This window comes from Garra rufa, chromosome 4 (genome assembly GCF_049309525.1).
Source record: "Garra rufa chromosome 4, GarRuf1.0, whole genome shotgun sequence".
Lineage (NCBI taxonomy): Eukaryota > Metazoa > Chordata > Actinopteri > Cypriniformes > Cyprinidae > Garra > Garra rufa.
The window spans coordinates 2,423,197-2,438,747 of NC_133364.1; the positions used below are offsets into that span (position 1 = coordinate 2,423,197).

The 15,551-nt window shown below is 39.0% G+C and overlaps 3 protein-coding genes across 5 annotated transcripts in view; 2 read left to right on the forward strand and 1 right to left on the reverse strand.

Annotated features, from left to right (window-relative positions):
- The window catches only part of tmem181 (transmembrane protein 181), a 6,297-nt gene extending 1,879 nt beyond the window's left edge, over positions 1 to 4,418 (forward strand). Inside the window, exons 2-10 of the mRNA XM_073838416.1 lie at positions 2 to 128; positions 200 to 291; positions 383 to 440; positions 1,488 to 1,590; positions 1,679 to 1,730; positions 1,817 to 1,899; positions 2,697 to 2,786; positions 2,865 to 2,931; positions 3,009 to 4,418. Coding sequence (XP_073694517.1) covers positions 2 to 128; positions 200 to 291; positions 383 to 440; positions 1,488 to 1,590; positions 1,679 to 1,730; positions 1,817 to 1,899; positions 2,697 to 2,786; positions 2,865 to 2,931; positions 3,009 to 3,093 — 757 coding nt within the window. The 3' untranslated portion in view covers positions 3,094 to 4,418. The remainder of the gene's footprint in view (position 1; positions 129 to 199; positions 292 to 382; positions 441 to 1,487; positions 1,591 to 1,678; positions 1,731 to 1,816; positions 1,900 to 2,696; positions 2,787 to 2,864; positions 2,932 to 3,008) is intronic.
- Positions 4,412 to 7,198, reverse strand: dynlt1b (dynein light chain Tctex-type 1b). The gene is made up of 5 exons (XM_073838035.1): positions 7,121 to 7,198; positions 6,130 to 6,171; positions 5,920 to 6,043; positions 5,014 to 5,091; positions 4,412 to 4,587 (listed from the first exon to the last, which is right to left on the reverse strand). Exons 1-5 carry the CDS (start codon positions 7,145 to 7,147, stop codon positions 4,517 to 4,519), a joined length of 342 nt encoding a protein of 113 aa, XP_073694136.1. The 5' UTR covers positions 7,148 to 7,198; the 3' UTR covers positions 4,412 to 4,516.
- Positions 7,199 to 9,607: 2,409 nt separating this feature from the next.
- Positions 9,608 to 15,483, forward strand: mansc1 (MANSC domain containing 1). Of its 3 annotated transcripts, XM_073838401.1 has the most exons (5): positions 9,609 to 9,893; positions 10,529 to 10,605; positions 11,871 to 12,153; positions 12,241 to 12,381; positions 13,712 to 15,483. In XM_073838401.1, exons 3-5 carry the CDS (start codon positions 11,919 to 11,921, stop codon positions 14,542 to 14,544), a joined length of 1,209 nt encoding a protein of 402 aa, XP_073694502.1. In that variant the 5' UTR covers positions 9,609 to 9,893; positions 10,529 to 10,605; positions 11,871 to 11,918; the 3' UTR covers positions 14,545 to 15,483. The 3 variants fall into 3 exon arrangements, with proteins under 3 accessions (XP_073694506.1, XP_073694502.1, XP_073694503.1); XM_073838405.1 differs by lacking the exon at positions 10,529 to 10,605 and having other exon boundaries at positions 9,608 to 9,893; XM_073838402.1 differs by lacking the exon at positions 9,609 to 9,893 and having other exon boundaries at positions 9,926 to 10,605.
- Positions 15,484 to 15,551: the final 68 nt, after the last annotated feature.

The window sequence follows — 15,551 nt, forward strand, 5'->3', positions numbered from 1 at the left end:
CGTTCTTCCCGCTGTCGTTCCTGGTCAACAGCTGGTTTCCGGGCACGCTGGACGCCTTCTTCCAGGCTCTGTTCCTGTGTGCGCTGCTGCTGTTCTGGCTGTGCGTGTATCACGGCATCCGAGTGCAGGTAAGGCCGTCTGAGTGCCCTCGCTAGTGCGCATCGCCCGCCGCTCCGCTCACCTGTGCTTTCATCTGCAGGGCGAGAGGAAGTTCCTGACCTTCTATCTGCCCAAACTGCTGATCGTGGGGCTGCTGTGGTTATCGGCCGTCACGCTGGGAATCTGGCAAACGTGAGAAACGCTTTCAGAGCTTCACCGGCGGCTGTTTTCTGCTGGTGTTGTACAGGATTCTCATATTTTGTATTATTATTATTATTATTAGGGTGAATGAGCTGCAGGATCCCACATATCAGTATAAAGTGGACATCCAGAACTTCCAGGTGAGTTTCCTCTTCAGCTTCATGACTGTTCCTGCTCAATAACATAACATCTGTCAAAATAGTTTACATTTACAATATTACTGAATATAAAAAAGAAGATTTTTTTTTTTTAAGAAAATAAGACTACATTAAGAGAAATTAAAAAAACATTTTATTACATAAAGTAAATACTATAAACATGTATTTTGGTTCCCGTCACTCTAACATAAATCCTATAACTGTGATGCTATGAGGAATGAAAAATATAATTCCAAAACAAACATAAATTACAGTGGAGTGAGATTTTAGTGCTTTTCAAAGCAGACTTTTCTGCTCATCGAGGCTGTGTTTATTTGATTTAAACAGAAAAATCTCTATTATTGTGAAATGTTAATGCAATTTAAAATAGTGTTTTTTCTTTTTTAATATAATTTAAAATCTAATTTATTCCTGTGATGCAAAGTCATGCACTGCATCATTACTGCAGTCTTCAGTGTCACATGATCCTTCAGAAATCATTCTAATATACTGATTTATTATCACTGTTGGAAACAGTTGTGCTGCTTCATATTTTTTGGAACCTGTCATACTTTTTTAGGATTCTTTGATTAATAAAACGTTAAAAAGAACAGCATTTATTTAATATAAAAAAAGTTTTATAACAGTAAACATTCAAAGTTTTTTCTTTCTTTCTCTCTTTGAAAGAAATGAGTACTTTTATTCAGCGAGGATGTGTTCAATTGATAAAAAGTGATAGTAAAGACTTATATTGTTAGAAAAGATTTCTATTTTGAATAAATGCTCTTCTTAATTTTTTATTTATCAAGGAATCCTGAAAAAGGTATCACAGGATCCAAAAAATATTTGGCAGCATAACAGTAATAAATCAGTATATGAAAATTCAGTTTTGCATCACATTATATTTTAAAGTATATTAAATTAAAAATATATATATTATTTTGAATTTTAAACAATAATATTACTTTTTTTCAGTATTTTTGATCAAATAAATGGAATTTGATGAGCATAAAGACATTAAAAAGCATACTGATGTGTGTGTGTCTGTAGGGCATGAAGATCTTGTTCCTGCTGCTGGTGGCTGTGTATGTGCTGTATCTGGTGTTTCTGGTGCTGCGCGCCTGCTCCGAGCTCAAGAACATGCCCTACACAGGTAACACACGCCACTGACATGAGAACCACATTTGAGATCCGCATGTGAACATGTGTTTGTGACGCTGGTCTGATTGGTTTTGGCTCAGATCTGCGGCTGAAGTTCCTGACGGCTCTGACGCTGCTGGTGCTGGTGATCAGGTATCATCTGCTTCATCTCACACAGACACACACTTTCAGATGACGCAATAGTTTTGCATTGTCATTTCCTCTTCCTGTTTCCTCAGTGTGGTTATTCTCTATCTGAGATTCGGCTCCAAGGCTTTGCAGGACAACTTTGTTGCTGAACTTTCCACTCATTACCAGAATTATATCCTTTCATTAGAGATCATGTCAGATTCCCTCGAATATCCGACGGCTGCGATTCCCAACCCTAGCCCTAATTGATAATAAATGTGACATTTTCATTGGTTTAAAGCAGTCTTTGTAATATTGTAGTTTTTAATAATGTTTCAGAAGTCACACTTCTGCGGTAAGAGAAATTAAAACAATAAAATAACCTCTAAACCCTTTAATCGTGATGCTATTAAGGAATAAGCATAGATTGCAATGAAATCTATTTTAAACAACATTTATTATTGTCAGCTTGTTTCAGAAACAAAAAACAAAAAATGCAAAAATGGTTACATTATAGTTTTTAATATCAAGTTTCGAGTTTTAGTAATTGTACTGTCTTTTATGTCTGCTGTTTTTAGTTGTTTAGAACATGAACTTAAATTAAATACAAAAGTATGTAGTTCAAGGGTTTTTGTTCAAGTTAATGTTTTTGGTTTTTGCAAGTAACCTTTTTTTTGTTTTTGAAGTAAATATTTTTGTCAGTTTTGTTAGTTTGTAATTTTAAAGATTAGTTTCAGCCAAGTTATTTTATTTGTTGAAAAGCTATATATCATTTTTTTTTTTTTAATTTAGGTGAGGTTTTAGTAATTTTGTGACGTCTTTTTTTTACATCTATATTGTTTTTTGTTGTTGTTTTGAATAATTTTTTTTTTTTTTTTTTAGTACTTCAAGTTGATTTTTTTTAATTTCAAATACCATTATTTTTCATGGTTTTAGTTAACTGTGGTTTAAAGTGGTTGATCTGTGGTTTTCCTGAGCGTTTCTCTCCACCAGCTGAATTTCTTTCCTTCTACGGCCTTCTGAACTTCTATCTCTACACGTTAGCGTTCGTCTACTCGCCCTCCAGAAACGCTCTTTACGGTGAGTTAGTTTGTGGCCGACCTACAGATGATTTGAGCGGTGAGTCTGCTCTTCATGTAGATGTGTGTTTGTGTCCAGATTCGCAGCTGAAGGACAATCCTGCGTTCTCCATGCTCAACGACTCGGACGATGAAGTCATTTACGGGTATGTTGATCAGATCGCATCATCTGTGTGACTCACCCGATCCGTTCTGATCGTCTGTCTGATGTGTTTTTCTGAAGGAGCGACTATGAGGAGATGCCTCTTCAGAACGGCCGCGCCATCAAAGCCAGCGTCAAATACCAGGACGGGAGCGAGAGCGACTGAAAGCGGAGCGCTGCTGTATGTTTAGGCCTCTTTGAGAGTGTACGTTAACTAACTGTTGAAACCATGCCAGTGTGTAAATATACAGGCCATATATTTTTAAAGATACAGTGGCGTGTTTATGAATGTCAGTCCAGATGCACTGAACCCCAGCGAGCGTCAGCGAAGGGCAGCGTGCAGATATCAGCGTGACGTCTGATTCAGATCAGCTGTGACTGGAGAGCAGTGTTCAACCACTACTGGGGAGAATCCAGTTTATAGGATGTATCTTGTATATTTTCATGAAGACCATTTTTAAAGAGATAATTAAGCACATTCAACCCCTGTAATGATGAAGATTTCTCATTAACATCAGCTTAAATTCAGTAATACAAATAAGTCCTTGATGTAAGGTGTGCTTTTACAAAAGTATAAACATGCTAAAAGAATAACTTATAAATGTTTTCATTATTATAAGGATAATTAAAAAAAATTGCAATGCAGTAATAACACTTTAGGGTAAAATGTGCTTAATTATCCTGAAAATAAGTATGTGAAGGGTTTAAAAAATAGCCATTCTCACAATATTTTTTGTTTTTTCGTGATTTTTGCGTGAAACGTATTGGGAATTTCTTGACAGTGTTTGTAATTCAACATTGGTTTTTTTTCTTAATAATCAGACTCCATTTTTGTTTGAGAACGCTGCTTATGTGCATATATTTCTGATGATTTGTGGCTCGTTGGAGCCGTTTTGCCAGTTTGAGATCCTGTGAGTTTGTGTCTGTGGTCGTGGAGGAGAATATGAGTCTGCTGTTCCTCTGCGTTCACTGGATGTTGTAGTTGAACATTCCAAAAGCCTTCTTTTCTCTCATTCCTGTTTTATTGTGGCTGTACGCATTTCTCTCTTGCCGTATTTATGATTATGATTATTTTTGTGGGACTGGATCACTTCAGGGTCCCGTTCAGGACAGAAGCGCCTTGTTTTTGTGGGTTCACTCCATTGTCTTAAGGCTGTTTGAGTGGCAGTCGAGGGTCTGTTCTGGACTCCAGAATGCTGTTGTGCTCCTAAATGTTGATTTGTTTTCCACATTTCTGTTTACTTGAGTTCAGATCAGCAGGTTGTTGTTTGCTGGACTTCATTAAAGGTCCCAGAAGCACTATATGATGATGATGATGATGATGATGATGGTCACAGGACGTCCGGTTCGCTGTGCCTTTCCACATGTACATGAGATCATTCCCAAACCCGCGGACCTCAGTCCAGACCGACTCGCGGCCAGGAGCTTTCCTTCCACTGCACTGTTGTGACGTCTGAGCGAATGTGGAATAAAATGTTCAGACATTTTTAAGATGTGAATTCATGTGCTTTTATTGAAGACAGAGAGCTTAGACACAGGAATACTGAAGTGTGATGGCAGTGTGAATGAGGAGATGTGCGTGTTTGAGTCTAGATGGCGAGTCCGAACACACTGACGATGCAGTACAAGTGTTTGTTTTCCCATCGCACCGTGCAGCTGCCTGCAGAACACACCAAATAAACAGCTGTTTACATCTCTGCATATCACTTAGACATCATATTATCCTCAACTAAAACATTTATTTAAATAATGATAAACTGCAACTGAAAGGCAAAGTTTTACTTTTTTTACAACAGACAAAATGTCAAAGATTAGTAAGCCTAAGAAATGCTTAATATAAGGTGATATATTTGCAACGTGAAGCTACGTTTATTTCTGGAAACCTTGTAAATGACTAAATGGAGAATAACGTTATACCTCAAAAATAGAAATAAAAGTACGGTGAACGAAACATATGGTGCTTCTAATAACTTTGGCTGATGTTCCAGCAAGATTATGTCAAAGTTAGGAACAAACGGTCTTCTATAATGTTAATAGAGCATCCATGATGTTGACGTTTGTGTGTGAATATAACTGGAGCTGGTACCGTCTGTAGTGTTGTCCCAGAAACACGAAGAAGCCGACTGCAGTCCTGCACCGTTTTTCTGCATTATAATACACGTGACTGATGGAAACAACAGAGCAGATCATCAGTCTTTAGTGAAGGAACAGCTCAGCCAAAGATGAAAATGTGCTCAACCTCAGACCATCTGACATTAGCAGCAGCTGTTTACACAAAAACAAGATCACGAGGACATCACCAGTGCCACGAACCCGATGTATATCGGAGTTTCGGAACGGGTTCGCAAATCCTTTGAATGCAGTTCGGAGCTTCGGACCCAGAAAGCGATCGTGGGGCCCATACTGGAGGTTTGCTTAGGGCCCCCCATAACATAAACACACCCCATTGGACATTAGAATGAGTTTGTTTATCAGATTTGGAGAAATGTTATAAAAATGTGGATCATCCGCAGTGAATGGGTGCCGTCAGAATGAGACTCCAAACATCTGATCACATTTTTTGAAAGTAAAATCTGAATCTGTAATGCATAATAACACTTCCTCCAGACTAAAAAAAGCTGTCTGCTCTGAAATCTGCACAGATCAAGCAGCGTTTACAAGCAAAAAACAAATATGCGGCTGGATTTTAATCTGAGAGACAACAGAAGATGGATTTTTCACCGAAGGAAGCGTTATTATGGACTCGTATTTTCATTACAAATGTCTTAATGATGGACTTGTTCCAGCTTTTGTCTTCTCAAGATGGTGTGGATTATTGTGGTGTTTTTATCAGACATTTGGACTCTCATTCTGACGGCAGAGGATCCATTGGTGAGACAGTGAATCTACATCTGGGAAGGTCTGAGGGTGAGCAGATGTTCAGCACATGTTTATTTCTATCTGAACAGTTCCTGAATGCGTTCACTAGAGATGTTGTGGTTGTGAATCTGACCGATGTATTTGAAGGGTTTGGCCAGTTTACTGAGCTGACCGAGGCACTGCTCCACCACGCCAGACGTCCACTGATTGACACGCTTGTGGTCATACGTGTTCCTTCCGATCACCGCTTCCAGAGACTGAGAACAGCAGAGATGAAGATCTCAAACATCAGACCAAACACAAGATGAAGCTCAGAATAAAGGCTGAGAGACCAGAAACACACCTCTTTAACAATACTGCTCACTTCATCCACCACAAACGCCGTCTAGAGGAGATCACACACAACAGAACAGCATAAAGACATCTTCATGACGAAATCTGATTCAGTTCTGACTGAAGCTCCATCGCTGTGCTTTAAGGGGAGACACTGCAGGCAAGTTTGAGAGATTTTGGGCTTTTTGCTTTTTCCTTTAGTGGAAAGAGACACTGTTAAATGTTTCTTTTATAGCACTTTATCTATTTGCGTCAATAGATTTCAATTACAATACAGCTTTTAGAAGGCCAAGAGTTTTTTCTCCCACTCTGAGCCGTAAATCTCCACTTCAGCAGCTCTTACACACACCGCACTGAGCATTTGTGTCCCTGTCTCTATCCTGAAGGCTTTTACAGACAGATTTGTTCATATATAGCTTGATTTTATACAACATTTTATTCCCCCAAAAATAGTACAAAATACATGGTTTTCTGTCTGTTCAAAGTTTTTTCTACCCAAAATCCCTCTGTAAGAATTTTGAAACGTGTTTAGATTTTTGTACTAGACATTTATGCAAATCGGCGCATAGTTTATTAAATAATGGCTCGTTTGCATATTTAACCCTAACATTTTAGAAAACTTGGAATACAAAAAACGTTTGCAATTGTCAGTGTGATCAATCAGCTGGGTAAGTAAGGTCATAACTATTAGTTACTCTAACCCTGTTCACCTGCAGTGTCTCGCCTGAAAGCTCGATGAAGGATGTGGTGAGGATTGTGTTAATAATTCTAAACAAATAACTCAATCACTGATGTTTTAATGAAATCTGCTGTATTAGTCAGTCATGTAAACACATCACTGGTTCAGTATCTGTTCATCGTTAGCAGCTGTTAGCCACTAGCTTCACCGCGACGCGAAGGAAAAAGGCAGGAAAAGTAATGATTATCATATGGTTTCCTAAAGCAACTATCTTTTATTTTACTTTTAGTTCAGTTTGTTTCTAACATTTGATCGTGTTTACCTCCTCTGCGCTCTGATCGTCGTCCATGTTCCGTCTTTGTTGTCATATGAAGTCTCGGGGTTGTCATGGAGATGACGCACACGTCACGACGCAGAGTGCACGTATTTCAGACGTTTTCTAACTTTACAAATATTTAGATCTATAATTTTGATGGTGGTTTTTATGTGTTATTCAGTATGATATGAAGGAAATCTCGTCTTTAATAAAGATACAGATTATTGCGGCTTTCCACAGGACTTTTAAAAAGCAGTGGGCCTTTATTCTAATGAATGTAAATTACGCATTTAACTTGCTTTTTAAATATTATTTTTAATTTGGAGGACATATATACAAATATTAAATTGTAATATGAAATAAAAATGTATCTAAATATGTCAAAGCATGTTAAGAGGATGCTGATGAATGATGTGAATCACCTGCGAAAGAGATATTCTGAAGAAGAGGCTGGTGTTTGATCAGAGATGAAGAACAGAGGTCAGGTTCACCGGAAGTGTGCTGTCGTAGATTTTTATATTACTATTTTTTGCTATATTACTGTAGTAAATTACTACGATTTATTATATTACATAGATGTAATGATCACACAATTATATTGACCGAAATGATGACAGGGATTTCATTTAATGCAATAGTGACCGTAAAAAGGTTTTTATTTATAAAGCTCTAACAACTTTACTGACTGATGTTTTTGTGCACTTCCTGCAAATATGGGGAAAAGTAAAGGGTCTCATTCAGTTTCACTTGAACAGTGCAAATTGCCAAAGCATTTTAATTCTTGTTTGCACCATGAGAAGAAGAAGAAGAAGAAGAAGAAGAAGAAGAAGAAGAAGAAGAAGATGAAGATGATGATGATGATGGCTGCACCAACTCCCCAAAATGAAAGTCTTGAAGGTACATTCAAAAAAATAAACACAGTGGGTTCTGGAGTGTTAATGCAGTTCATTATATTAAAATAAATGTTATAATTTATTTGGCAACCATATTTAAAATGAATGAGGTTGCTAAAACATTATAACCACCGTAGAATATAATGCACTCCAATAAAACAAAAGCATGCAGGTGCAGTTTACTGATGCGGTTTAATTGATTTATTATTATCATTTCAGATCAATTCAAATATTTAGTCAGGGTTTTGTAAATTAAGCCCCAAGAGAGCTCAACCGATATGAATACATTTAATTTGGTAATTAATTGGTTTAGTACATTAATCAATTTACATAAGAACTCTGCCCAAGTGTACCATCGGTTTCCTATTAATGAACAATTTGTCCAGCTCAATTATTTGACAAAGTTAAGTGTTCTCTCGTGTCACATTTTTGTTGCAGCAAACAGGGAAAAAACATGGCCCAAGTACAGAATATATGGGCTTTTGGAATTATTTTCTCATCAACTCACCAAATACGCCTTGACTAGTTTTTCAGGGTCTATATTATTTTTTAAAAATGTAAGTTTTGCAAACAAAAACTAAAAAAACCGTTAATAGTGTGCGCTGTTTGAGTGTCGCCCTCCAGAGCAGCAACACTATGAGCGCTATTTAAACATGCTTTCATTCATTTAAATAATAGCAATAGTGGACTACATTCAAACCAGAAAAGCTGTATGAATTACCCTAAAGCCCTAATACTATCCTCTGAGTTATAATGTCCGTTAATAATATGCTATTTGTTTTCAAGATAATGCTATACCCTATCTGTTTTTCTGTCTATTATTATTCATATGTTTGTCTCAGTATTTTGTTTGTCACGACTGATATATCTTGCAATTGTGTTCATGGTTTTAAAATGATTGCAATAAAAAGCAACAGAGCGTCATGAGCGCGCGCACGTCACATTTAAGAGTAGTTGTATTTTTGCATACGTGTATTTACCTATTGTATATGTTTATGTATTTATTTACGTTAGAGACAACTGACAAATCACACACAAACGCATCTTTTCTGTTTTAAAATGTAAATCATATCTGGTGATGAGTCGCGGCTGTAGAGGCGCTTCGTGTTTGTGTCCAGCAGGTGGCGCGCGTCTGACACAAATAGATATTTAAATATTTAATAGCAAATACAATCAATGATTTTTTTTTTAAATCTCGTTCATAAATGTCACTCCAGCTATTTCTGTCTTGTAAACAGACTTGACCTTTTTACATTCCAGAAGTATAGAAGAGACTGTAGATGGTTCGCACTCTGAAAAACTAGACAAAGTCTTTAACAAAAATAATCAATTATTTTAATAGAGCAATTCCAGAAGTGTAAAATCATCGATTATTTGAAATAATTTAACCGTTTTTTTTGTTTTCAGTGATGTTGTATTATTGATGGAATTAATTAATATCGGTGAACATAATGAACAAGTACTAAGGAAAGCACGTATCAGCCACAGAAATATAACGATTAAAAAATCGAATTTGCGAATAAGTCAACAGGAAGTGATGCGCTGTTTGTTCTGTGTCAGATGCTCGTGCATGTGTCGCCCTCTAGAGCAGCAGCGCGCTACAGCAGCAACACATGAGCGCGCGTCACATTAGAGTTTACAAAGACACATTCAGTTTACAGCTGTTCCACACAGACAGACAGACGTGTGAGGAAATCAGCGCTTAGTTCATCACTGTTCTCCGCCTGTTCATCATCTGCTGCTGAACATTTCCATCTGTGAGCATCAGTGTTTGAGAGAGAGACAGCATCATCATCATCACCATCACCACCATCATCATCATCACCATCATCATCCAGCGGAGGACAAAGACACAGAAATGGGTCACAGCAGCGGCTGATCTCAGGGTAGGTGTTTGATCTCCATCGTTTGCTGAATCTTCTTTGTGTTCAAATCAAAGCGATATTTGACGCGACGCGCGTCTGAATGCGTTTGTGTTCGCGAACAGACTCCATGCGGATCTTTTTCTCTGTGTGTGACGCTTCGCTCGCGTTCGGGTTTCAGGGTTTTGTGGACACGGATAACGGGACATTATGTGACTCGCTCAGTGTCTGGTGTTGATCGTGTCGATGAGCGAATGAAACCAGACATTCATTTCCTAAAACATCCGCTCGTTAAACCAGCTTTAATAACACAAATTGTGGTTTTTAGCTGTTGTGTGTTTCATAAGGGTTGCATCACGATGATGGCCCACACACGCCGGACACTCTTCCAGTGATGCTCAGTCTCCATGGCGACCAGCGGCAGCATCAGCACCACATCACAGTACATCACATCCACATTATAATCACATCACAATCTCATTACAAAGGCATCTGATCTGAAGAAGCTTTGCACTATTTCATCAGTCAGCTCAGTGATCTCTAAATCAGATCCTCATGTCTGTAAATGCAGGATAAAGTCCCGTATAGATGATGATGATGTTGTAAATGAGAGGTGAAGGTGGAGTTTTATGATGTCTGTGATAAACGTTCCTCTACAGCTGATCAAAGTTCTTCCTGTGTGTTTGTGAGCTGTGAGCGGATCGGATGGAGATCAGCCTTCGCACCAATCACACCGGTCAGTACAGGCTGCTCATGTTTTTCTCATTTTAAAACACAAATATTTAAAATTCATTGAGTTGACTGTTACAGCACTCAGCATTATTATTATTATTAATAATATTATGATAAAATAAAACATCTCGAAAGGCCATGAGCAGCAAGTATTCTCAATAAATGTCTATTTTCTTGCCGTATATTAGTGATTTCTCAGTATTTCATGTTGTGCACGTACACTGCCGCTCAAAAGTTAGGGATCAGTATGATTTTTAATGTTTTTTTTTAAACAAGTTTCTTATGCTTATCAAGGCTGTGTTCATTTGATTAAAAATACAGAAATTTAATATTGTGAAATATTATTACGATGAAAAACAATGTTTTCTATATTAATATACATTAAAATTTCATTTATAGCTGAATTTTCAGCATCATTACTGCAGTCTTCAGTGTCACATGATCCTTCAGTAATCATCCTAATATACTGATTTATTATCAATGTTGGAAACAGTTGTGCCGCTTCATATTTTTTTTGTACCTGTGATAGTTTTCAGGATTCTTTGATCAATAAAAGTTTAAAAAGAACAGCTTTTTAAAAAAAAAAAAAAATAGAAAGGTACACTAGTGTTCAAAAGTTTGGGGTCAGTAAATTTGTATTCTTTCTTTTTTTGAAAGAAACGAATAATTTTATTCCCCAAGGATGTGTTAAATTAATAAAAAAAAAAGTGATAGCATAGATTTACGTTGTTGGAAAAGATTTATATTTTGAACAAACGCTGTTCTTTTTAACTTGTTATTCATCAAAGTATCCTGAAAAAAAGAATCACAGGTTCCAAAAAAATATTAGTCAGCACAACTGTTTCCAACATTGATCTTTCTAATAATAAATCAGCATAATAGAATGATTTCTGAAGGATCATGTGCCACTGAAGACTGGAGTAACAGCTGATGAAAATAAAGGAATAAATGTATATTTTAAAGTATATTAAAATAAAAACCATTATTTTATATTGTAACAACATTTTGCAATATTAGCTTTTTTCTGTATTTTTGATCAAATAAAGGCAGCTTTTATGAGCAGAAGAGACTTCTTTAAAGACATGACAAGTCTGACTGATCAGTGCGAGTGTAGGTCAGGATCAGAGATTTCACAAGAGCTGATGACGGGATGGAGCTCTTTGGACTTCAGTATCCATAAACGGTCTGGAACAGATAAGCTGATCCAGATTGAGAGGCTGGTTGAGTTTCTCTCAGGTCTTAGATTGTGGACTCATCTGTTGTGTGCAGGTCTGTGAGGACGTCCGTCTCTGCTCTGTGTTCCTCAAACGTCTCGTCATGTTCGTCGGCTCCGGACCGATGGGGACGTCCGTCCTGCTGCTGTGCGTCCTCCTGAGCGTCTGCAACGGGACGCCGGACTCCGACAGAGAGCTGTGTTACTCTCGGCAGCACCGGGACGTCACCGTGAACGCGCACGCGGCTCTGGAACAGAAGGGAACCGTCATGGTGGCCAGAGCCAAACCCTCAGAGAAAGACTGCATCCTCACCTGCTGCTCGGAGGACGTCAGCCCAGGTACGACTCAAACGCAAACACAGACACGAATGCTCATCTGCGTCTCACGCGTGTGGAGCTCTGCTGATGTTCTGTGATGTTCTCCAGGTGTGAAGTGTAATCTGGTGGTCTATAAACCTCCGGAGCGGCCCGGAGCGCTGAACTGTCAGCTCTTCCACTGTCCCAACGAGAGAGACTGTCCTCTGATGACGGCCAGCGCTGGAATCAACACCTACAACATCTACAAGGGTGAGCAGAACCACATTCACATCAGCAGTCACTTCATCTGCTCTGGCTGGAGTTTAATCGTAATCGAAATGTAAACTGAGATTTTCTACTGACACACTACAGCAAAATATTAACTGCTCAAAACCATTTTTTGTCGGTGAAAATGCTAATGGACTGAGACTTCTGCACAATAATGTGTGTGTATATATATGTATATATGTGACCCTGGAGCACAAAACCAGTTTTAAAGGAACACTCCAGTTTTTTTGGAAATAGGCTCATTCTCCAACTCCCCCCGAGTTAATAAGTTGAGTTTTACCGTTTTGAAATCCAGCCGTTCTCCTGTTCTGGCGATATCACTTTTAGCATAGCTTAGCATAGATCATTGAATCCTATGAGACCGATAGCATCGCGTTCAAAAATGACCAACGAGTTTCCATATTTGTCCTATTTAAAACTGGACTCTTCTGTAGTTATATCGTGGACTAAGACCGGCGGAAAATGTAAAGCTGTGATTTTCCTTTCAGTCAAGAAAGTTTGCTGTTGTAATATGGACGAAGCAGGCGCAGTAATATCACGCAGCACATCGCAGCTCATCGTGACCAACTGCCTGCACAGGGAGCTGCTAGACTCTAAACTCTACTGGGACACAGGCCCTCATTACTCATTAATCCAGTTGTTGCATGTAGTTTAATGTCTTTATTTTGGAAATATCAACGTAAGTTATACCTCAAATTTGAGATTTTACTGGGGCACGTGTACACGATATAACTACAGAAGAGTCAAGTTTTAAATAGGACAAATATCGAAACTCATTGGTCATTTTTGAACGCAATGCTAAGAACTTCATTTGGACAACTTTAAAGGCGATCAGATTTCAGATTTTCACAAGTTGTATCTCAGCCAAATATTGTCCTATCCTAACAAACCATACATCAATGGAAAGCTTATTGATTGACCCTTATGACTGGGTTTGTGGTCCAGGGTCTCATATATATATATATATATGTCTGTGTGTGTCACTTTCAGCAGCTGGAGTGCTCTGGTTGTCCACTAGAGGTCACTCCACTCCAGACTACTAGACGCTTTTTCATTGAAGCTTTGTTGCTTGCAATGAAATAAACTTGAATTGATTTGATCTACTAGCAAAGGCAACATTTCTCATTTTCCTTCAGTTCACGCTGATGCACTAAAACAAACTGAAACTGAAGTAACCAATGGATAAAACATTTTTAAAAGCAACAAACGCTAATAAAATGGCTAAAACACACAACTGAACTAGTGCTACATAGTAAGATCTTGATGACACTAAAACACTGGTTGGTTTCTGCAATTGATTTGATCTTTTCAGGTGTGTCTCATCCGACAACTAAAGGAAGTGGAAGAATAACAGCCAAACCTGCGGCACCACAGCTGACCACGACTACACCTACAACTACACCCACCACTACACCCACAACGACCACGACTACACCTGCAACAACAGCCACAACTACAACCACAACCACAACCACGACTACAACTACAACTACAACTACAAGTACAACACCAACATCAACAACCAGCTCCACATCCACCAGCACTGAACCCCCTGAAGAAGCACTGACTGAGGTGATGCTGGAAACCGTCGCTATGACGACCGCAGCCGCTACCACGGCAACCAGCACCACACAGTCCTCCACCACCACCACGACTAAAAGCACCAGCACTAAAGCGGCTCGTCCTCCTCCGCGAGCGCCCGCCAAACCCAACCGACCCAGGAAACCCAGCAAACCCTCCAGACCAGAGACGCATTCGGTGAAGCCCATCAGAGTCACAACGATCCCTACGACTCACCCCACGAGCAGCACACCAGACACGACCACCACAACAGCTTCAACCACCACCACTACGACACTGACGCCCTCCACCGCTCCGCCTCCGGCCGCTGAGAGATCCACGGCTGTGGTGATTGAGCTGGAGAGCGACCCGAAGCGCCGGGATTTCAACCGTCCCGTTCTGTCTCTTCCGGGGAAGCCCAAGGTGTCGCGGGTGATGTGGAAGAACAGTCTGGTGGCCATCGTGGTGATCACGCTCGTCTTCCTGGCGCTCATCCTGTCTCTGGTGGCCCGTAAAGCCATGGAGTCGTTCGACAGACGCCACTACACCCGACTGGAGCTCAACGACCTGCACTACGAGGTCTGACGCCACCATCCAGTGGAGAAGCCAGTTTTCCTGTTCACTCGCTGGGGAAAAAGCTTTGTATTTTAATATTTAGGCTGTTTGGTTTTGACACTGAACACGACACTTCATCTGTGAATAGAGATTTGAGGAGAGAAATAAAGCAATACACTGAACTCAGGTCGCCTCCGATGAAGACAGAGAGAGAGACGGTGAGCAGCTTCACTACTGGAAGACGTTTCTTTGGCCTCATGTTTTGTTTTCTCAATAATGCTAGAAATGTGGCGTTGGCTCTCATCTGTGAGCGGACTGGACTGATGTGGTGTTTATTTCACTGTGTTTTCCTGATCCACAGCACAGATCTCCTTCACCCATGTGTTTCTACTGTATGATGATTATTATTTGACGTGACGGCTGGAGAGATCTTCACGTGCATCTCGTGTTTTCGGTGTAAATGAACGAGTGTCGCGGTGTGAATGTGGCTCTTTGTAATTCACTGCTTTTTTGGACGATTGTGGGCTTTAATGATGACTGAACAACAGCATGAGATTCAGAAATCTGTCCGGTTCTTTCAGTTTGTTTCGATCTTATTCTGCTTCGGTATTTTCTAATCTGTTATGTTGTTGTTGGTAAATTTTTGGTGAGCCTTGGCTTTTGCAGACACCTTAAGATTAATGTGATTATTTCTCTTGCAAGAAATAAAAGGAGTCTTTTTCAATATTTAAAAGATTTGTTATTACTTTCTGATTTTAAAAAAGTCATAAATGAAGAGTGCTGGAGGTATTTATTTAATATCGGTTATTAATGTTTTGTAATGAGTTCCGTAAATACAGAGACACAGTCAATGTTTAATTTAAAATATGAAAAGTTGTGACACAAACAATGACTAATGCTGTTCTTTTGAACTTTCTATTCATCTGTGAAATCTGAAAAATAAAATGTATGACGCTTTCCACAAAAATACTGGGCAGCACAACTGTTTTTAACATCGCTAATAATCAGAAATGTTTCTTGAGCAGAAAATTAGAATA